This window comes from Vombatus ursinus, unplaced genomic scaffold (genome assembly GCF_900497805.2).
Source record: "Vombatus ursinus unplaced genomic scaffold, bare-nosed wombat genome assembly UNPS02014838.1, whole genome shotgun sequence".
Taxonomy (NCBI): domain Eukaryota; kingdom Metazoa; phylum Chordata; class Mammalia; order Diprotodontia; family Vombatidae; genus Vombatus; species Vombatus ursinus.
The window spans coordinates 189,133-213,024 of record NW_020954616.1 but is presented as its reverse complement, the minus strand read 5'-3'; the positions used below and the strand labels follow the sequence as shown (position 1 = coordinate 213,024).

Sequence of the window (23,892 nt, the reverse complement as noted above, 5' to 3'; positions counted from 1 at the left end):
CAGTGCCCCTTCCACCCAGGGAGCAGAGCTCAAATTTAAAAGAGAGGAATAAGGCCAAAAAAGATGAGAAAAAAAAACAACAGAAAAAGAATCTGACCATAGAAAGTTACTGAGGTGACAGGGAAGACCAAAATACAAATTCAGAAGAGGACAATGTCAAAACATCTATGAGCAAAACCCTGAAGAAAAATAGGAAGTGGTCTCAAGCCCGTAAACAACTCATGAAGGAGCTTAAAAATAATAGAAAAGAGGTAGGAGAAAAATTGGGAAGAGAAATGAGAGTGATGTAAGGGAATTATGAAAAAAGAGTCAACAGCTTAGAAAAAGAAAGGAAAGAAAGAAAGAAAGAAAGAAAGAAAAAGAAATCAGACTATATAAATAAGCAAGTTTCAGAAACAGTTGAATTCAAGAGCTCAGTATTTGATGAAACCTCCCCCCGCCAAAAACAAACCACCTCTTTTGAGAAAGTCTCTTCTATTTGACAAGAACTCCAGGGAATCTGGGAATGTTCTCTAAATAATATGACTTCTCCCCAGTATCATCCTATTCTTTCCATGGCCTTCTTCTATTGGTTTCCTTCTGTCCCTCCCCCAAGTGACGAAACCATATTTCAATTCCTATGTAGTTATTTCAAATGAGAAGTGAATCTCTCTCTAAAGCTGAGGTGTCACTAAGATTTTCTTATATTCAATCTGAATAGAGACACATGGCTTATCTCCTCCAAAGATGTCTCCTGGTGTTCCTCTTCTACCCAATTGCAGGTAAGTTCAAATGGCTACCAGCATCCAGTCTCTCTACCCTGTCTCATAGAAGAGCCAGTAAGGACTAATTGTTTTTCAATTTAATTCAGTTTAACAAGTATTTAAAATATGCCTACTATATGCAAGGAACATTGTTTCCTCAACTGTAAAATGGGGATATTAAAAGCATCTCCCTCCTAGGATCATTTTGAGGATCAAAAGAAATAATTTTTGCAAAGTGCTTAGCACAGTGCCTGGCAGATGGTAGATGCTTAATACATGCTTATTCTCTTGTTTTTCCTCCCTCTTGACTTTTCTCCTTTCCAAAGTCATAGACTCACATGGTTCAGTTGACTCTCAAATACATAATACTGTAATACATCATTCATTTCTCTCTCTGTGTCTCTTTGACTCCTCTCTGTCTGTCTCTGTCTCTCCACATCTCTTGGTCTTTCTCTAATCACATACTAATAACAAGAAAGACATAAAAGACTCAACTTTCAGATTTTTCCCTCTAAAATTACCAAAAGCTCCTTTTCTTATATACCAGTTCAACTCATGCCTATTTTTAATATTATATAGAGATGGTGAAAGCAAGGATAAATAACAGAGGATGAATGCAAAAATGTGGTATGGTCTTATAAGCACAGTGTAAGGAGTACTAAAGCATAGGATGATATGTTCTAGAATTTTGCCAGGAATCAAAATCAAGCTCATTGGCCTATAGTATGGTAATTCTCTTCCCTTTCTCATTCCTCTCTTGAACTTTGAGATATTTGCCTTTTTCCAATCCTTTGGTATCTTTTCTATTCTTCATAATTTTCAAATATCACTATTCACCAATTCATTCAGTACATGGGGATGTAATTCATCTTGACCAGGCAACTTGAATATATCAGGGACAACTAAGGGTAGTTAAAGTGCAGCTAGATGGTGCCATCTCCAGTCATCCTAACTATTGCCTTGCCACCGAACTTTGATGACTCTGTAAAAGAGAGTGAGGCTGACTATTTGAGAGAGTCCACCTCACTTAAATCCAATTCATTCAAAAGTCATGATATTACTTATTCATATTGTCATTGGTCTTCTTCAAAAAGGGAAGGATGAATGACAGGAATAAATGGTGCAGTAGATAGAGTGCTAGGCCTGGAGTCAGGAAGACTCATCTTCATGAATTCAAATCTAGCCTCAGACACTTACTAGCTGTGTGACCCTGGGCAAGGCACTTAACCTTGCTTGCCTCAGTTTCCTCATCTGTCAAATGAACTGGAGAAGGAAATGGCAAACCATTCCAGTATGAAGAAAACCCTGGGGGACTGAAATGACTGAACAACAACAACAAAGAATAGATAAAAAAGGAAAGGATAAGAAAATGAGGTGGATTCTTTTTACATAAATTGGGAAAAGAAGAGAGAAGAAGGAATAGGAATGCTGCATGGAGTGGATAAGACCATAGTATTAATAAAGGTTAACATTTATATAATGATTTAAGGTTCTCGAGGTACTTTACAAACAATATATTATCTCATCTGATCCCCTGTAAAGTAGGCGCTATGAATGTCCCCATTTTACAGATGAAGAAACAAACTCAGAGATTAAGTGACTGTATAGGATCTCATAAGTAACAAACAAATGAAGTAGGATTTGAATCCATAGATTCCTGACTCCAAGTCTAATAGTCTATCAACTAAATGAAAATGATGATAATAACTAATGGAGAGAAAGCATAAGTGTTCATTTTTTATTTTCTTACTATTGTCCTTGCCAAAGAGAAGGATCTTTGGACTGTACAGTAAAAATAGCTAATATGTATCCCATTTGATAGCCAAGCTAAGAAAGGAGATAGTAAGAGAACGTTTAGTTGTCCTTAATACATTCAAATCACCTGTTCAAAATGAACCATATCCTCAGGTACTGAATGGTTGAACTGGTGAATGTCATTGTTGATCCAAGGTCAGTAATATTTGAAAATTGTAAGTGTGATTCTGAGTGACAAGAATGGGGGAAAGGACACTGAGAGTAGATATAGATGTAGAAATAAGTATGTTATGTTCAAGAATTGGAAGGGCTGTCATGGAAAAACAATGAATGAATGAATGAATGAATGAATGAATGAGACTTGTTCTATTTGGTCCAAGGGGGCCGATCCAGGAGAACAGGATGGAAATTGCATAGAAGTAAACTTAGGCTTGCTAACAAGAAAATGGAGCTTAACCAAAAATTGAATGTGTTGCTTCTGGGAATGATGGAGTCCTTCTCATTGGTAATCTTTATATTTGTTGTTATTCAGTTGTTTCTGACTCTTTGTGACCCTATTTGGCATTTTCTTGGCAGAGATATTGGAGTGGTTTGCCATTTCTTTCTCCAGCTCATTTTACAGATGAGTAAACTGAGGCAAACAGGGTTCAGTGACTTGCCCAGGGTTACATGGCTGTAAGTATCTGAGGCTAGATTTGAACTCAGATCTTTCTGACTCCAGGTACAGTGATCTAGCCACTGTGCCATCTAGCTGCCCCAACTAAGATCATACACAGGTGCAAATGGTAAGTTAGTGGCCAACCTTAAGAGAGATTGGGGCCAGAATGCAGCCCATCCAAAAGACTTATGAAGTAAAGCTATCTAAGCAGAATGCAATAGATCCTTTTCCTTAAATCCAAGCTCTGTGGGACTAAATAATCTTTTAGCTTCATCCTAACTGGAATATTCTTTCTGAATCCCAGTCCCAACCATAACTACACATGCTTATTTTGTCATCCTGGCTTTGCTATGTATGTACATAGGACGATGGTATAGTCTTACCAGAAACCCCAGGGATAAAATCCTCAGATGAGGAGTTGGGGATAGAAAGTGAAATATGTACAGAAGGATTCCTATCTACTAGCAATTCTAGACATTTCAAGTCGAGTATTTCCTAGATTTTCCTGTCTCAAGTCTCTCACCACATTCAACTATAATAGTGATTAGTCTGGTCTCCACAGCCTAAAGGCCAAATGTGTCAGGTTTCCACCCCACCCCCACCCCTCAGGATTCTCAGGTACCCATAAGGGGTTGGGGGGAATGGGTCTTTCATCTTTGCCATTGGCTCAAGTCCCCACCAATTATGTTCCCCCAATATTAAGGGTCCAAGTACTCCAATTCCATTTAACTACTTGTCAGATTAGCTTTTACAAAAGAATATTTAATATTTACTTCAAAGGTATAGCAAGAAAGAACATACAAACATCTCATCCTCTTTCCCAACACCTGTAGACATAATCCTCCCTACACAGTCCTCGGTCTCTAGGAAGATAGGAAGTTAAAGTTCACAGTTTAACTCAGTCCATTAGTCCCAACAGGATCCAAGTTTAAAGCACCATATCTCCACTTCCACTCACCCTCAGCCTTGTATCCTAGGACCCTAGCTTCTCTAGGGCATCCCCTTTGGACTAGCTGTAACATCCAGCCTGGAATGTCAGGTTCCAAGGTTCCCATGACTCAAGCTCTCAAGTCTGGGACTCTGGGCCCTAGATTTACAACTGAAAAAGAACAAATGAAACAAGCCAAAGCCTGAAGGCCATTTCCCAGGGCCAGTAGGCTTAGAAGGTGCTTATTAAATCTTATTTAGCTTAACAGCATGGTGCCCTTGCAGTGAATGAATGAGACCTTCAACCCTGATTCCCACACAAAGAAAGAGTGACTGTGTCTCCTTCAGGTAGATTTAAAGACACAGACAATTCTGACTACACAGCCAATGGAAAGAAGTTGTTCTCACTCACAAGTTACACCAACATCTTCTCCAAGAAACAGATCCCTGGCATCTCCTATGTGAGTGTTTCTCCATCTTATATCATTTGGGTATACACCAATGTGCCTTTACATTTTTTACATTTACACATCCTCTCATAGTTATATGACTAAGCGAGTGTTAGATGTGGTGTTTGAAATCTAGTGCTATTTATACTAGAACATGTTCAAAGGGGTGAGGAGACCTGCCTTGTGTAGTTGGCAATTCCGCTCAGGATGAGGAGTGCAGAGCTATTAACCACACATGCTCAGTATGTTACATGTGTGCATGTGTGTCGGGGTTAGGGAGTGAGACTTTTACCATAAAGTGACTGTATAAGATACTCTATATTTCAGCTTTGAGCATTTTCTCTGGCTGTCTCCCATTCCTGGAATGCTCTCTCTCCTCATCTCTGCCTACTAGCTTCCCTGGATTCTTTCAAGTCTCAACTAAAATCTCATCATCTACAAGAAGCCTTTCTTAATCCCTCTTAATTCTAGTGTCTTCCTTCTCTTAATTATGTCCTGTTTATCCTGTATATAGCTTGTTTGTTTGCTACACATAACAAACATATTTGTTGGCTAATTCTCTCATACATTAGATTCTGTGCTCCTTGAGGGCAGGAACTGTCTTTTGACTCTTTTTGTATCCTCAGTGTGTGTCATATAGTAGGCACTGTGGTGGGCGGATTGATTGAAATGATTGAGAAAACAAAAGATCAAGCTTCAAAGCATATCCATTTATTAAACAATGCATGTCAATTACTTAACAAACAGAGACTAGGCTTCCTCAGCTTTGGCACTGGATCCCAAATAGAGAGCCAAACAGATTCTTATGAATTCAGAGAAAACAATTAATGGGATATAAACCAGGATAGGAAATTAGGTAATCTGATTTCTAATTAGAGGAAAGATTAGGGGCTTTCCAAATTGCGAGGGGGAGAGTGAACAGGTGCAATTTACTGAAATCAGAAAAAAAAAAGAGAAGTTACCCCACCCCCACCCAAGTGTCTCTATTTAATCAAAAGAACATAGAAACAACTGATTGGCCAGTGTAGGGCCAGTTTTCAGATAAGACATATGGGTTGCTTTAGATGTATAATTGTGAGAAAACTCTGCATTAATCTTATCTGACTGGGTTTCTGGTCAACATAACCTAGATCCTTAGTTAAGGGTCTCTAAATAACAAGAAGAGGTGGTCCAGCTTCCCAGCCTTGTAGGACTAGGTTCAAACAATGCAACAAAGCTTTCTCATAATTCCCACAATTGAATAAAGTTTTCTCACAAGACAGAAATTGGACTAGACCCATAACTGAATAGAAATGGAACCTGAGCTAGCTCCAGAATTGAGTTACAAGATGAAGTCAGTGTGATTCTCTCAATTCCCACAATTCCTTCAAATCCCCTCACCTTTGATTCCTGGGGGCAGGGCCAGGTATAAGCCAAATTTATAAGGTTTTTCATATATTTATAATCAGAATTATGTAAGTCAGGCTACAGATCAGATTAGGGGGTTCACAATGGACTAGTTTTGAGAGGGGAGATTTATATGTTGCCAAGATAACCAAGAAAATTCATCATAAACACAATAAAGCAAAAGACCAAAGTAATACAATGATGATCATCAATACTAAATAACATCAAGTCTCCTTGTATCCTAGTAACCAACTCCCAATGTCCATTAATCAGCACATCTTGAGTGCCAGATGTCCCATGTAGTTGTCTGGTCCTTGGAAATATCTTCTCCTGGACCTTGTGGAATAGCCTCATTCTCAGGACAGCTCTGAAAGAGTTCTGCTTCTCTGGTTCCAAATCACTTGTAGCAATCCTTAGGTAATTCTGCTAAAATCTGCTGGTAACAAGACATAATACAATTTAGTACAATCTCTTAAATTTGGTTTTCTAATAACTAGTTCATGTGGGGAAAAACAGCTCAAGCCTTATGGAGCAAATCCTATTAATAACAGTGCTGTAAGGAGAACATTGAATTAGGAATCCATAGTTCACTCGAGACTTTAGAAAATTTCAACTTTTACATATCACTTGCTGTTTCTATCTTTACCTAAATTATGTAGATGATATAAGAAGTTTTAAAAAAAATTCATGAGGGTCTAACTTGTAAAATGAACCTTTCTATCTTTTAAAATGGGAAAATAATTTCACTTTCTTTACAATTATCAGTACAATGTATATATAAAATCCTTATCCAATTTTGAAAACATATTGTGAAACCATACTCAAAGCCTGAATTTCCATACTAGATATGTTTGGAAGTCAATCATATACATGTGTATATAGTTTTTAGAGAAAGTAGTCTAATCTTGTTGCTTTCCCAAAATATACTATTCCAGAATTTAGTCACAAGATGGGAATCAGTGTGATTCACTCAATTCCCATAATTCCCTCAGCTCTTAATGCTTATTGACTAATTTATTGACTAAATTGGGAAAAGATATGTGGTGGGGTTGTCCTACATAGTAGAGGATGTTTTTATTGCACCCTAGGGAAGCCCTAGTTCATGTGACACTGGTGAGATTTATGCAATATATATGCAAATTTACCGACGGAAAAACCCAAGGGCTATGTGGGTCATCAAGATTGAGCTGAAAAGAAGCAGGGTGCTTAGAGGCTGACTCCTTTTCCCCTTCCCAAGTTCTATTATGATTTGATTCTGCTTCCATTCAGGTCCCACTTAACCCTGAAGCACTAGAAAATTGCCCATACCTTCAGGTGCAAGAGGAAGTGGTGAGCATAGATATGAAATCAGAAAGAGGAAGTGGGGGTCTTATGTAGTATATGCCAAGAGATCACACTTCTGCTACATGAGGTTGATGGCAATTTACCGTTTCTATTCTTATATGTCAAGTTTTTCAGTGTTTCTCATTAAGTATAGTTGCAGTAGAAGAGATAATTAGGCAAACATTTGTTTACTTGTTCTCTCCCCCGTTAGAGCGTGTGCTCTTCAAGGGCAAGGACTGTCTTCTGCCTTTATTTGTATCCCCAACACTTAGCATAGTGCCTAGCACATAGTTGGTGCCTAATAAATGTTTATTCACTGAGAGACTGATTAAGGGCACTGGACAAGGACAAAGACTAAAGATCTTTGCCTATTATGACCTCTTGCACATAACTCCCTTCTTTTTATTGTAGTAGAATTTATCAAAGATGAAAGACCCAGAGGCATAGTGCTTTTTTTTTTATTAGTAGTTGTAACAGTGGATGAGGGTCTGAACTAAGGTAGTGTCAATGTGACTGGAGGAAAGGAAGAGATGTGAGAATTGTGGAGATAAGATTAAAAAAAAAGACTTGGCAATCAATTGTAGCATCCAAGAAAGAAGAGATAATTATGTAATAACTAGTATTTATATAGTGATTACTACATGAAGGACTTTACAAATCATATCTCATTTGATCCTCACTATAACCCTGGAGGTAGGTGCTATTATTATCTCTATTTTACAGATGAGTAAACTGAGACAAACTGAGGTTAAGTGGCTTGTCCAGGGACACACAGCTAGTAGATGTCTGAGTCAGGATTTCAATCAGGTTGAATTCTGACTGCAAACCTGGCACTCTATTCACTGCACCACTTAGCTGCCTCAGTAGTCAAACATGATATGAAAATTAGGCACCTAAGTAACTGATTTCCCTTGATTAGAGCTCTTGATTTGTTGGTTACCTTAGACATTTGATCTTTTTTCAGATATGTGCTAGATTAGAAGGCCGTGGAGGTACCTTCCACTTCTAACATTCTGTGATCCCATATCATTGGAAATAGCTTTATGTATTATTCCTGCCATGATTAATTTTTGCTGTCATTCAGTCATTGCGGTCATGTCCAACTCTTCATGATTCCACTTGGGGTTTTCTTGGCAAAGATACTGAAGTATATTCTTAAATTCTGTATAGATTTGCTTCTCTACAGCTCCCAACCCGTTGTACCTAGTTCTATCATCTTGTCTCAGAACAAACAATTTCACTTTCCTATTCCTACATGACATCCCTTTAAATACTTAGAGACTGTTATATTACTCCCTTGTTTTCTCTTCTATAGTTCATAGTTCTTTCAACCAGTCCTCACATGATATGATTCTCATCCCCTCAACATTTTTGGTTGCTCTCTCCTAGACCTTCTCCAACTTGTCAATGCCTATTTCTTTTTAAAAATACGGTTTATTGAAGACCTCCATCTTTAAATCATAGCCATTTTCTACCCAACCTCTCTATACTGAACCTTTCCTTGTAATAGATAAAAACAATTAAGCAAAAAGATGTCTGATAACACATCTCTAGCAACAGAGACCATATCTGACAACATATGGAGTATTCCATCCCAGTAGTCTTCCATTTCTCTGCCATGAAGGAATAGCTGTTTCTTTTCTTCAGGACCTTTATTGATTTCCCCATTATTCAGAGCTCATCTTCCTTTTAATCATATTTTCATTGACATCATTGTAATCATTGTGAATGATAATATCCCTGCCAAAATGTGGCAACTGGAAAATTTTAATCTTAGAGTTCCCCTACATGGTAACAGTGGGAGTTTCTTCTCTTTCCACCTATAATGCCTCTCTATGACCAGAAATAGGGCCATATTTTCTAAGATAAGTATTGGGTTCTTTAGCTAGGTGTTGGGTGAGAGAAGAAAATGGAATCCTGAAATTATCTGGTACTTTTTACACTCTATGTGTCTCATAGGGAAAGCCCAGAAATGAAAGGTCTTTAGAGGAGGCCACTTCTGAGGGTATGCTCCTGCAGCTCTTCTAGATGTTAGACTGATCTAGGGGTGGGAAGAGTGAAGGGATAGCTATTAACTGTGGTCTTCTTTTATGTTTTCAGAGCCAAGAGCTTCTGGAGAAGACTCAGTCCCAAAAATGGTGATTGGAATCCTGGGGGAGTCTGTTATTCTCCCACTGGAAATCCCAAAAGAAAAGCAGATCACATATATTGTCTGGATTTCCCAAAGGTCTCTTGCCATCATAGAGACAGGAAAAGAAGGAAAATCACCCAAAATAATGATGACAAATCCTCATTATATGGGGCGAATAGACTTCCTCAACCAAAGCTATAGTTATGCTCCACAAATCAGTCACTTGAAGATGGAGGATGCTGGCTTCTACACAGCAGAAATAACTATAGCAAACATCACTGAACCCATTAAAAAGTTGTTCACCCTCCTCATCCATGGTCAGCACTAAGTTCAATTTCAGTATCTTTTCAAACACACTTACATCCAAAAAAATGAATACACCAAATGCTTATATGTCTTCCTGCCTGACTGTTGGGAAAGCTGCTTTCTTCCTGCACTCCAGAGTACAGGTTAAATTTAAAGGTGATTCTGCCTGAGTGTAAGCTGTACTTAGGAGTAATGCAATAAAACCCTATTGTAAAGATCCTTGCTATATGCTAACTTTAGGTGTAATAAATGTCAAATAAAGGTAGAACTTGGCCCAGCAATGTGGTACAGTAGAGAGGACCCTGGATTTATAATCAGGCAGCCCCACTTTAAATCTTGACTCTGTCCCTTAATATTCATGAAACTTTAGGCAAGTCACTTCACCTTTTGGGGCCTCAGTTTCCTGAGGAGATGAATCTAGACCCTCTAAGATCCCCTCTCTAAGTCTATGAGCCTATAAGTTACAATTATTTATTGTAAAGAAGAACTTTCTAACAATTAGAGCTGTTCCAAATTGGAATGGACTGCTTCATGAGGTCATACGCTCTCTGCATTTTAATGTGTTCAAATACAGGCCAGATGGACAATTGCCAGAAATACTGCAGAGGGATTCTTTGAATTGGATGAGATGTTGGATTAGATAACCTTCAGGTTCCTTTCATCTCTAACATACTACAACTCCCTGAGTATATAGTTAAGGATAATTGATTTCTCATATGATGGGACATCTTAAGCTTATAAGGAGGAAGTAGTATCCTTTTCCTTGTCCTTAGGGCAGGGTGCCACTATCTGTGAATAACTGTCCTCCTCCTCCCATCCTTTTCTGATCAACAGCAACCTAGAACAGGTAAAGTAGTTTCCCAGAATGGTTGGAGGAAAAGATGACTCCCTTGGGCTATGTCACTCTCTGTCCCACAAATGTAATGGCAGTCCCCAGCCTCTCACTGATGGGATCTGAGAAACCAGTACCTGTTACATGCCTCACACACTCCTGTTTGTGCAGAAGGAGGTGTTCCCTACCTGAACACTCTGCCCCTTTGTAGCTCTGGGTGTGCAACTGGAACTGCATGGTAACTGTCCAGAGTCACCAATTTCTTCTCCTTCTTTAACTCCAGGGCAGAACTCTGAAACTCAGAGTTCTGATGCTTAAGGAAATCATTGACCATCTTTATGGGGGGGGAGGAGCATAATCAAAACATCTCATTGAATATTATATTTTACCCTTCATGTAGAGCGATTGATGGAGCCAAAAATTACATTGGGTCCTAGGATCAATGATAATGGCACCTGTCTTATCAATGTGACATGTTCTGTGGAACAAGTAAGAGAGAATGTAACATACAACTGGACACCTGTGGGACAAAGGGCTAATGCATCCAGTGGAGGACCCATCCTCAGTGTCATTTGGAAACCTGGTGACCAAGACCAGTACACCTGTACTGCCACAAACCCTGTCAGCAACAGTTCCCATACTATCCTTGCCAGTAAGCTCTGTGCAGGTAAATTTCTGATTGTTTTCCCAGAAGCCTGAGATCATAGAGTCCTATAGGGATTTGAATTATAATTATTCTTGACCTTGGTACCAACCTAGTACCTATAGGAACAGAGCTACTGAGCTCTGTCACTAGCCAAGCCTCAGCCAAAGGAAATACTCCTGCTCTGAGACTGTGAGGAGGGAATTAGTTTCAGTGGTTGGTTCCCTTTAGTTGATCTGATCAAGGCAATTTTTTATGCATGGTTCAGATTACTCCCAGTGACCCTGCTTCTTTTCATCTTCTCTTTTAAGGCATTGAACATGGCATAAGCTACATCAGAGTCCTTCCATACCTCATGATGACCATCATCCTGGTTATTATTCTCCCTTTGTTGGGCCTGTCTTTCTGGTACATTCAGAGAAGGAAAGAAAAAGGTTTGAGCTTTTCGGCAAGATGAAGCACATTTTTTTAAAATCACAGAATGTCAGAGTTAAAAGGACTCTCAGAGATCACTAATGTCAAGTCACACCTTTATAGCATGTGTTAGGAGGGCTTTTATATACATAAGTGGGCTGGACCATGACATAATCATTCTTAGCCTTTCCCACAGCAGGCTCATGCATGGACAATTCAGGCATTCCTGGGCCCTGTGGGAACAGTCTTCAAACAGACACCAGAGTTAGAGCAGCAGGAACAGGAGTGCAGTACCTGGTTTGATTCACTTAGCCATTACAAGAAACAGGGGTTGTGAGCCTGTCAAGAGGTGTGATGATGGCTCTCAGATCCCTGGGAAATAGGGGGCAGTAAACATCTGGTTCTGGTCAAAGCAATACACTTTGCCAGAGGGTGAGATCATCCAGAGTGCAAAGGATTGTTGTTATGCCAAACTCAGGACATAGCCTGCTTATTGGGTCTCAGATCTGGGAAACAGGGTGTCTCCAAATGTCTTGACACCCTCAAGGAATTGATATTCTACTCTGCATGTGACAACATTTAAACAGATTAAATAAACATGGATCATAGACTAAGTAAATACAAATTAATCTGGGGAGAAAGGGCTCAAGTAACTGAGGCAGGGAGAGGGGCAGGATAAGGCTAGATGTCTCAATGCAGCCTAAGGTTTCATTGGCTTTTTTAGGTTGCTATATCACATTCAATACATATTTGGCTTTCAGTTCAATAAAATCCACAGATCCTTTTCAAACAAATGATTGTCTAGAGATGGCTCCTCCATGTTATACTTGAGAAGTTGGGGTAAGGGGCTTGTAGCTGTGTGAAAAACTTTACATTTATCCCTTTTCAATTTCATCTTATTAGAATCTGACTAATGTTATATCCTGATAAGATCTTTTTAGATCCCAAATGTTATCCAATATATTAGCTTTTCCTCCCAACGTTGTCTCACCTGTAAACTGGGTTTGTGGTTGCTATCTGTGCCTTTATCGAAGATATATCCAGAATAATAATGTTAAACTGCTCAAAGCCAAGCACTCCAGGGCACTTTAATGGAGCAGCCTTCCAAGTTGAAATTGAATCATAAATCACACTGAGATTTCACAATTCTACACAAGTTTCTTACTTCCTGGAGGCCAGGGAGATTAAGCCTCAGATGCCTCTCAAACTTAGTCTCCTATGGTCCCTATTTACCCCACACCTGTCTGGAGGCTCTCCCCATAGCGGATTCCTTACCATCTTCCAGAGGATGTTTTAATGTCACTACATTGGTTTGATTACATTGTTGGGACAGTCCCTATATAACTGGCTGCTTAGGGAAAAAATGAAGGGCTCCTACTCTTACATTCCATGAAGAAAACTGGATAGTGGCCCTGAAGCTCATTTTCCTCCCAGGATCTCTACTCTACATTTCCCATTCTCCTAATTGTCAGAGTCCAGCACCCTTTGGTATGCTGGGAAATGTTTAATAAGCTCTCAAAAATCAAGCCCTGATTTGTAATGTTTGCTAATTACCAAGTTATAGATGCTCACACATAAAATTTAACAATTGACTCTCCAGAAAGCAGTTAAACTGACTTGAGCAACATCCCTGCCAACACCCATTTTCTCCCTCTTCACAGGCCTTCCTCTATAATGACCATCCCTCCAATATCATTTTCTTTCCAGAGAATTCTGACAGCAGTAATAAATATTCTCTCTCTCTCTCTCTCTCTCTCTCTCTCTCTCTCTCTCTCTCTCTCTCTCTCTCTCGCTCTCTTTCTCTTTCTCTCTGTGTCTCTGTCTCTCTCTCCTCTTCCATCTTCTTTACCCCTCCCTCTCATCCTTTCCCTTTATTGTTTTGCCTCCTAGAGCCTGCTTTTTTTAAGCAGCAGCACTGCAACATTCTCCAGAAAATATTCTGATGAGTATGTAGTTTCTGGATGTCTAAGATGGTCACAGATGGCCAAGGGATTCACCTTGAGGATTGTTTTGAGGACTGACCAGTGATGTGGCATTCTACAATATATTAATATATCTTTAACATACAACATGATTGGCTCCTAGTAATATGCAATGACTAAACTCATGTCTCTGCCTTCAAAGTCATAGGTGGTAGCACAGGGAGGTAACAAATAGATCGGTATCATGAATTCTAAACCTGTCTTTCCTCACTGGGTTGCAGAGGCTGATGCAAGAGACCAGGACTGTACTATTTATGACTCAATTTCTAATCTAAGCCCTGATATTACAGAAAATACAGAGTATGCCACAGTTTCATATCCTAAAGTAAGTTCTTTCTCATTCCTCCCCAGAGCCTGGGCTTTTCCCCATGTGAAATCTTTGTTTATGCGGGGTTGAAGTTTGGTATTAAACCATTTACAAAGGGGTGGGGTGGGGCAAGTGTCATATTAATTGTCTTCTGATGTGTCTAATGCCACCTTCTCATCACCCAAAAGACATTACTGAAATCTTCCACTCCCAAGTGACTACCCTCTTCCTCTCCATCCCAGTCCGAGTTATGAAATTTTGGTCACCTATCCATTTTTAGCTTATCATGGTATATAGTACAACTCTGAAATATCACCTCCAATATCAGATTGGCTAACACGACAGAAAAGGAAAATGACAAATACTGGAGGTGATGTGGAAAAATTGAGATAGTAATGCACTGTTGGTGGGGTTGTGAACTCATCCAACCATTATGGAGAACAATTTGGAACTACATTCAATGGACTATAAAATTGTGCATACCCTTTAACCCAGCAATATCACTATTAGGTCTGTTTCCCAAAGAAATCAAAGAAAAGGGAAAAGGACCTCTTTGTACAAAAAAAATTTATAAGGGTTCTTTTTGTGATGGCAAAGAATTGAAAATTGAGGGGATGCCCACCAATTGGAGGATGGCTGAACAAGTTATGGTATGTGATTGTGAGGGAATACTATTGTGCTATTAAGAAATGATGAGCAGGATGGTTTCAGAAAACTTGGGAAGATTTATATAAACTCATGCAAAATGAAGTGAGCAGAATCAGAAGAACATTGTACACAGTAACAGCAATATTGTAAAGATGGTCAAATGTGAAAGACATAGCTACTCTAATCATGACAATGATACAAAATAGTTCCAAAGGACCCAAGATGAAAAATGCTATCCAAAGCCAAAGACAGAACTGATGAACTTTGAATGCAGAGTAAAGCATACTTTTTCTAAACTTTATTTATTTTTATCATTTTGTTTGTGTCTGTATCAAGATGTTTGCCTTCTCAAGGAGGGAGAGAGAGAATATGGAACTCAAAATTTTTTAAAATGATTGTTAAAAATATTTTTACATATAATTGAGAAATATTTAATGAGATAAAATAATTTTTAATAGACTTCTGTTTTCTGTTTTGCTAATTAAGGCATTTTATATGTTTTTAAATGAATTTGAAATTTTCAGATTTCCTAGCATATAATTATAGATTTTCAAATAATACATAGTGATGATACTTCTTATCTCTTCTTAGTTTGGATCTTGCCTTGTTTGATCTTTATTTTGCTTATTTGATTTTCCTTTTCTTTTTTCATTCAGGCTACTTCTAAGTTTATTGATTTTGTTAGTCTTTTCAAAGGATATCTTTTTATTTATCATAGATACTTTTGTTTTCTATTTTGTTAATTTCATCTACAATTTTCAAGATTTCATCTAGTGAGCTAATTTTGGGTTTGTTGATTTCTTAGTTTTTTTAAGTATATAATCTGTTCATAAATCTTCTCTTTCTGTTCTGTTAACATTTGTTTTCAGCTATGTATTTTTTCCAAAGACTGGCTTTAGGGTATATTCTTTGATATGCTTATTATTCATAATATCATGATCAAATCTCTTTTTAGGTCTATATCTTTTCCTTCTGTTCTTTATGTTAATTTTTTACTGTGTTATAATCTGCAAAGGATGCATCTATTAACTCTGCTCATTTATACTTATTTATAATTTTATGTTCCCTATCATGTGGTCTATTTTATAAAGGTACAGCAGTACTAAAAAATAATTTTAGTCCTTAATGTTACCATTCAGAAGGCAAATTTTTGCATCTAACTTCCCTAACAGTTTGTTCAGTTTTGTACTTTAGTTTTTGTTAATCTTGTTAGATTTATCCAGTTCCAAAAGAGGAATACTAAAGTCTCCTAAAATTTTCATATTATTATCTATATCTTATAAATCAGTTAACCCTTTATGAATACACATATGTGTAATGTTGATATTCTTTCATTGCCTAAGTATCTGTAAACATAATGCAGTTTCATTTTTATCTCTTTTGGTATAATGAATTTATAATTTGTCTTGTCTGATAGTATGATTGTAACTCCTACTTTATTATTTTTTTGAGGCAATCAGGGTTAAGTGGCTTGCTTAGGGTCACACAGCTAGTAAGTTTCTGAGACTGGACTTGAACTGCAGGTCCTCCTGACTGCAGGGCTGGTGCTCTACTCACTGGGCCACCTAGCTGACCCATGTACCTCCTACTTTTGAGAAAATCATCTAATGCTTAGTAGATTTTGTTTCATCAGCTTGTTTTTATTCTGTATGTATCATTATTTTTAGATGTGTTTTTTGTTTACATCAAATTCTTAGTTTTTAGTTTCTTATCCATTTGACCATTCTCTTGCTATTTGGGATGGTTTAATACATTCACATTTATAGTTATTATTGTTAGACATGCATTATCTTCTGTGTGTTCCTTTTATGTTAATTTTTATCCCCTTCTTCTTTTAAAGTCAATACTTTGTCCCTGTAATTAGTTTTGCTTATGCTATTTTGATGCCAATCCCTTCCCACAGGATTCTCTCCCCCTGCCTTGTTTCTCTGACCTATCCAAATTTCCTTGACATTCAATTCCTTGTATCTATTTATCTGTTGAATTCCCATTTTTTTGACCTTTCTCTTACTCCCTCCCCCAGTTAAGTGTGTGGTTCAAAAATGTTCCCTCCCATAGCCCAACTACTTATTTTAAGGAACATTCTTTTGCAGTGTCCTCTTCCAATTAATTTTTCCTTTGATTTGCTCTCACATTGCTTTTTTTTCATTCTCATTTATTCTGAATTCTGTTCTTCAGTTATGTGCTAGACCTTTAATTATTCCTTTTTTTTTTTTTATTCTTTCTGTGTCTCTGCTAAAGATTATTTCTGGAATAACACATTTGAATTTCCTCCTCATCCCACTTGTAAATTGTTGAATTAGTAGATCTTATATATACCATTCATTTTTTTCTTCTTCTGAGCCTCATAATGATATTAATTAATGAAGAAATTGGTGTCAAATAGTTAATAGTTATCTACATAGATATTATGGTTTCTAAAATTCTTTTATTATCTCACTTGATACAACAGCCCAGTGAAGTAGGGGCTTCATCCATTTTGTAGATGAAGATTCTGAGGGTCAAAGAGATTAAAAGATTGTCTAGGAGGAGTTGAGGCAGGATTTGAACTGAGGTCTACCGTGATACTAAGTCCACTGCTCTAATCACTGTGCTGCCTACCTACCTCCAGAAAAAGTAACCTAACATTTATATAGCATTTTAAGATTTGCAATGCACTTTAAACATCTTTTATCATTTGATCCTCACAAAAATCCTGTGAAGTAGGTGCTATTATTATCCCCAATTTCTATGAAAAAAAAAAAACTAAAGCTAGCAAAGTTGTGTCTTGTCCAAGTCATATAACTAGTAAGAGTCTGAGGTAGACTTTGAATTGAAGTTTTCTTGACCATAAATACAGCACTTGATCCCCTAAACCATAACTGCCTACTCAATGGTGTTTTGTGGTTGGATTCACTCTATGCCCCAAGTCATGAAGCCTGGTCCAGCCTTCTGACTTTACTTTGATCAGTCTCCATTCCTAAGTCTGTGTGAACTTATCCTAGCTATGTACCTCTCCACCCCAAAGTGCTCCCCCCCATCACTATGAGTCCTGGCTGCCTTTGGGCATTACCTTTCCTGGATTGTGATTCATCCCAGAAGGTAGGACCCTCTCTCTGAGAAGGTGATCTCCAAAGGTGTAAATTCTCCCCAGATGAAACCCACTATAAGGTCCATGTCTCTTACTACAGACAAAAATATCCCCTCTTCTGTCTCTATCTCCATGACAATGTTCTTTAGAGGCACGTTTCCTTTCCCTTTCTACACTGACATACCCATCCCAATCTTTCCCCATTTTTACTTCTTTCCCATATTTGCCCATTCCTTCCATCTTATTAAGAGATTAAGAGATTGGAGCAATTACTACTCATTTTCTCTGTTCATCATCTGAGTAGAAATGAATCTCCAGTTTCTCTATTTCTTCTTTTCCTTCTCTCTCTTCCCACATCTTGCCGTTGTATTATCTTTTCTGCAAAAATAATATGGATTCACTTATCTGTTAATGTGGGATTTAGTTCCATGTTGAATTGAATTTTTAGGAATAGGAATTGAACTCTTCCTCATTCTCTCCTTATCCTTCAAATTCTCCTTAAATCTTTAGTCCTTAAAGTTCCTTTGTCCCCTTTATTATATCTTTTTTATTTTTTCTTTTATTCTTCGATTCCTTTTTTTAAAAAATTGACAGTAGCCTCCAAACATAAAAGAACTTATTTCACTACTTAGTCTTTTGAAGTTGGAGTTTAGGTATGATATCACAAAGAATGAATCCCTCTTGGCTACCATACACTACTGCTCTGGTGGGTCTAGCTGGTCTTTCCTCATTAGACTTGGCTGCTGTCAAACTCTGTCATGGATTCTAGTTCCGGAACTCTTGGTGCTCTCCCATCCTTTTGAAGCTCACAAATCATTGCCTAGTATATTCAGTATCTGATACTTTTCACCTAAGAGCAAGAAAGAATAGATACAATGGAGAGAGGAAAACAGCTGGGCTCTGCATTCACTGGCCACATGTTGACCTGGGCAGGAAGGAAATAAGGCTTTTTATGCCACCCAGAGGCTTATATCATGTCTTCCTTGGATCACCAACTTGAAAAAAGATTTTCATGACTTCCTTGAGACAGGATGAGAGAGAATCCAGAGCTCTTCCCCACCAAGAGTCTCATATAATTAATTCCCCTTTCCCAGGAGCCCTTCCCTGCCTATAATTTAGAATGGTGGTAGGTAAACCATGCAGAGCAGCTCTGAGATCCTCCATTTAAGGAGGATACTCAGTTAGATAACTCCCACTTCCCTTTCAGTTTCTTTTCATATGTTATCTTCCTCCATTAGATTATGAGCTCCTTGAAGGCAGGGACTCACTTTTGCATTTCTTTGTATCCTCAGTGTTTAGCTTGGTGCCTGATAAATAGCAAGCACTTAATAAGTGTTTATTGATTGAATGATTTCTCACTTGAAGTCTGTCAGAGAATAAAGAGATTGAGTTGTCCTAATGGAAGTTTTTTGCATGCATATTTAGTTCTGGATCAGTAGACAATCACAAAGTCTTACATTCACCATGTGGTAAGCAGACAGGAAATAAGAATGCATGTGCTTGCTTCAAAGTCTATGTGGAGGCATAAGGTCAAGCATTTTAGGCATGCTCCTAAGGGTAGGACTCTCCTGGGCTAGTCCTATGTTTTACATTTCTTTTAAGTTCTGTACCACAATATTTCTGTTTTTAAATTTTTGCTTTCAGAACTTTGATTTTTGACCCAATTTTATTCCTTATATTTTTATTTGAAGGTTTTATGGTTTTTTGTAGCCATTATAGAGTTTCTTGCTATTGTTCTGTGTTCTGTAATCTAGGGGAGTTCTGGTCTTTTTGACCAGAAAGTTTTGGTTTATTTTTTTCTTCATGGCATAATACTTGTTCATAGTGTTTTTGTCCTCTTTTTAAATTTTTATTCATTCTTCCTTTAAGTCTTCCTGAGTCTTGATTTAATCTTTTTGTGAGTTAGGTTTTTACTTAGGCTTTCTAGTGACATCTTTTGGATTTCTGGTCTTTCTCTTGTATTCCCATTTATTTGTCTAACTTTCTTCCTCATTCATTGATCCCTTTTGTATCCACAGCTACATAAATTCCAAAGCTAGGTATTTTCAACTCATTTACCTTGGGAGAATATCGGCCCCAACTAGGTTTCCAGTACCTTTTCCATCTGGAACAGAAGCTATTTTGCCTTCTAGCCAGCTCTGCATTTCACTCTGCAACTCCTGCTGTCCCCACTAACTATTGCTTACTCCTTTCCTACTCCTCCTGTTCCCTTTCCTGCTTTTCTCTATTTCCTTCTCATGTATGAGAGGAATCAATATTTGCTTCCTTTTGGGGGAGGAAGGATAGAGGTCATGCTGAGTCACTGCCATGGAGGAACTGGGTAAAGATTCCAGAATCTTGACTCAGAAGCACAATCTTGAGAGTTTGCTTGTATTTAGTATGCTGGTTCACCTAGTACATGGACCTCAGTGGAGTTTGTGGACACTGCATGGGAACTCTATTTAATTTTTATGACGTTATTTATTAACTTTGCTGATATGTGTGATTGTTGGGGTTTTTTTTTAGCTTTTGCAACTGTTTATCTTTTCTCGTGTATTCAAGTTAAGTTACTCTTGTACATGAATTCTTTTTCTGATTTTTTAAATGAATTGAATTTGAATTGAATTTTTGAATCAAATTTCTGAATTTTTTTAATTGTTTCAGAAAAACAACTGTCAAGATGGTGGCTCTTGACAATCATATCACTTAACCTTTTCTTAAAGCCAAAAGTCTTTTCCAATGAATAGATAAATCTCCTATCGATATTCACCTGTTTCCATCCTTTTTTGGAGCAGCTAGGTGGTATGGTGGATAGAACTCTAGGCCTGGAGTCAGGAAGACATGAGTTCAAATCCAGCCTCGGACACTTCATAGCTGTGTGACTTTGGGCAAGTCACTTAACTTCTGTTTGCCTCAGTTCCTTCAACTGTAAAATAGGGATACTTATAATACTTCCCTCACAGAGTTATTGTGAGGATTGAGGTACTATCTGTAAAAGTGCTTTATGCCTATTAAAAGTTTGTTTCCTTTCTTGACATCATACATTTCTGAGTTATGACAGAGTCTCTGTTACTCAGGGGAATGATGGTATTTTAATGTTTGTTTGTTTGTTTTTTTACAGAAAAACATCCAAAAGAATTTGGAAGCACTGCATACAGTTTATGACATTTTACAGAATACTACAAAGGTAAGGAATTTTTCCTTAATTTTTTATTCTCTTCCTCTGCCTCAAGTCTTTATTGCCTTTTTGGAGCTCTCTGAAGAATGGTAAATTCCCTTAGACATATTCTTTATGGCTAAGACATAGTACCTGCCCTCATGAAAATTATACAATAGAAAGGAGATATACGTATAAAACAAAACACTAATTGATATGGGACAGGGGAGAGTTATTAACAACTGGAGAAAATCATGGAAGACTTCATAGATGAAGTTGCATTGGAATTGGAATTTAAAGTCTTAGTAAGAATTTAACAGGTGACTAGAGAGAGCAGCATTCATTCTAAGGATAGGCAACAGCATAAGCAAAGACAGAGAGGGAAGACAAGCTCCTGGGATGTTCAATCAGCAGGACCTTAACTAGAGTTTCTGAAGAAGATTGTTCAACTATGAGAATAGCCTACCAAGGCAGGTTGAAGAAATCTCATGTTTGGAAGGTTTTTGAAAGGTAGAATAGCTTCCCTATGTGTCTATGATGGTTAGGTTCTGTCCAAGGCAGTGGGAAAAGGGAAGAGCAGAGAAAACTTCAAAAGATGATCCATATATTTATATACTTATGCCAGGAGTGTGCTAGAGCCAGTTTTAGTGAACTTATAAAACCCTGGTTAAGTTTTCATTGTCAGGATTTACTCCTCGAAATCAGTCAGCTACAAATCAGGCATATATATACACATACATACACATACATACACACATACACACATACACATATACACATATATGTTATTGATTGTCTAGGCTTAAGAAACTGTTAATAATGCAAATTAGATTTAAAAGTACGTATTCTCTTCTACCAACAGTCTGGTTGTTAAACATCTACTAGTGCATCTTTTGCTCTATAAATATTGCTGAAACTTTGCCAGAGTTCAGTAAAAGACTCAGGGAATGAAGTCATCTGCAGACAAAAGTTCTGGGGACTGGAGCCTAGTAACAATGATAATAACTGCCATCTATAAGTACTTTAATGTTTGCAAAGTGCTTTACATCCATTATCTCATTTGAGTCTGATAACACCCCTGCTTGTGTCTTTTTTACAGATGGACAAATCTGACACGCTTGAAAAGAACCGAAGGTCTCCAGGAACATTAGACTTTGGTAATATCATCTAAACAACAAAACAGTTCAAACCTCCCTCTGAAAGTGTTAAGCATTCTTACCAGTTGTTAATGCAGGATTTGGGACTCAGTAGGAGGGCATATTCACTTCTGAGCATTTGTTCAAAAGAAGAAAATTTGTGACAAATTAGCAAGCAATCTTGTAGCTCTTTAGCCATTACAAGCATCCTATATTCACTGCCGATATCCCTCTGTCACCTGGAGCCTGACATTGATTATTCTAGAAAATGATTTGGTACCCATGCACTAGAATGCCTGTCTCTTGTTAATCCATGCTGTTTTCCCTGTACAAGGTTTATGACTTGGAAACAGATTATTTCTGCATTTCAAGACACTTGGAAATGTTGCTCCCTTTGGAATACAGATTAAAAATCTTTGCTGGAATAAGGAATAATATGTTATAATTTTGCCCTTTTTAGACTTTGATTATATCCACAGGCAGGAAACTTTGAGTGTCTAGGAACTGAATTATTCACATATTGTAAAGGGTGAAAAACTAGGAATGGCCTATTTGCATCTTGAAAAGAGTGTACCTGACTTTCTGCTTCTGGGAGCCAAGATGGCAGAGTAAAAAGGTAGTCGCTCTCACCCACCCCTATCAACCTCTGAAAACCCAGAAAATATCACCCCAGAAAAAACCCTGGAACAGCTGAACCAGAAGAAAGACGGGGTGCAGCAGTACAATAGCCCAGGTAGCTAGAGGGATTAATGGGAAAGGCCCCTCTTACCCTGGGGGAAGGGGAGCAGTACGAAACAGGAGTCACCCAGCCAGCTGGTGGAAAGACCCACTTTAGCACACCAGGAGGAGATTCTCGTGCCTCGGCATTCTACAGCAAACGGGTCTCCCAATGCCTCAGCAAAAATAAGGGAAGCAGCACTACAAACAGCCCCAGGTGGATAAGCACCCGGCAGCATTCGCCTGAAAGGAGCTGAAGAAAGCAACCTAGAGGTGCCAAAAAGTTCCAGCCTTGTTGATTCCAGCCCAACACCAGGTAAGCTGTCAGAACCCTGCAGCCTCCAACTGCCAACCAGGAGGAAATCCCGAAGCCCAGGTGGTCAAGCAGGCAAACACCAACAGCTGTACCTCAGAGTGCCTCAGTGAGGGTGGGGTAACCAGTGGAAACCAGCTCAGAAAACCACCAGGTGCCTCAGCATTCTACAGCAAAGAAGTCTCCCAGTACCTCAACAGAAATAAGGGAGGCAGCACTGCAAGGGGCCCGAGGCAGATAAACACCTGGCAGCACTTATCTAAAAGGAGCTGAACAAAGCTAAAGGAAAGGAAAAGCAGGCAACCTAGATTTACCTGAAAGTCCAAGCCTTGCTGATTCCAGCCCAACACCAGATAATCTGCCAGAAACCTATAGCCTCCAATTACCAACATAAGAGGCCCCAGCACACAAAACCAGTGACCAAGACCTAGGCTCCCAACACAAGAAGCTTGGGTCAGTGCCCTCTGCTCCCCAGCAGGAGAGCTTAATTTCTTTAAAGGCCAGGAAATAAAGAAACACCATGAGTAAAAAGAAATGTACTATAGATTCCTATTATGAGAAGAGTGAAGATCAAGACAGAAATTCTGAAGAGGACAACACTGTCATCAAACCCACATCTGCAACATCAAAAGGGAATATGAACTGGTCTGAAGCCCAAAAATCCTTCTTAGAAGAACTCAAGAAGGATTTTAAAAGTCAAATGACAGAAGTAGAGGAGTCCTTTAAAAGCACAATTGGCCAATTGGAAAAAAAGTACATTGAAGAAAACAAGTCCCTAAAACACACAATTGGCCAATTGGAAAAAAAGTACATTGAAGAAAATAAATCCCTTAAAAATACAATTGACCAATTGGAGAAGAAAGTACAAAATCTAACAGAAAAAAACGATATGTTAAAAATTAGAATTGAACAAACGGAAACTAAAGACTCTATGAAAGAGCAAGAATCAGTCAAACAGAAACAAAAAAATGAAAAATAGATGAAAACATAAAATACTTCATGGGTAAAACAGCTGA

The 23,892-nt window shown here is 38.2% G+C and overlaps 1 protein-coding gene across 1 annotated transcript in view; it reads left to right on the top strand.

The window, feature by feature from the left end:
* The first annotated feature begins 630 nt into the window (after positions 1-630).
* LOC114026367 (SLAM family member 5-like) overlaps positions 631-23,892 on the top strand; it is a 109,173-nt gene continuing 85,911 nt past the window's right edge. The window contains exons 1-7 of the mRNA XM_027840052.1: positions 631-761; positions 9,342-9,689; positions 10,911-11,177; positions 11,465-11,587; positions 13,771-13,874; positions 20,675-20,740; positions 21,810-21,867. Coding sequence (XP_027695853.1) covers positions 707-761; positions 9,342-9,689; positions 10,911-11,177; positions 11,465-11,587; positions 13,771-13,874; positions 20,675-20,740; positions 21,810-21,867 — 1,021 coding nt within the window. The 5' untranslated portion in view covers positions 631-706. The remainder of the gene's footprint in view (positions 762-9,341; positions 9,690-10,910; positions 11,178-11,464; positions 11,588-13,770; positions 13,875-20,674; positions 20,741-21,809; positions 21,868-23,892) is intronic.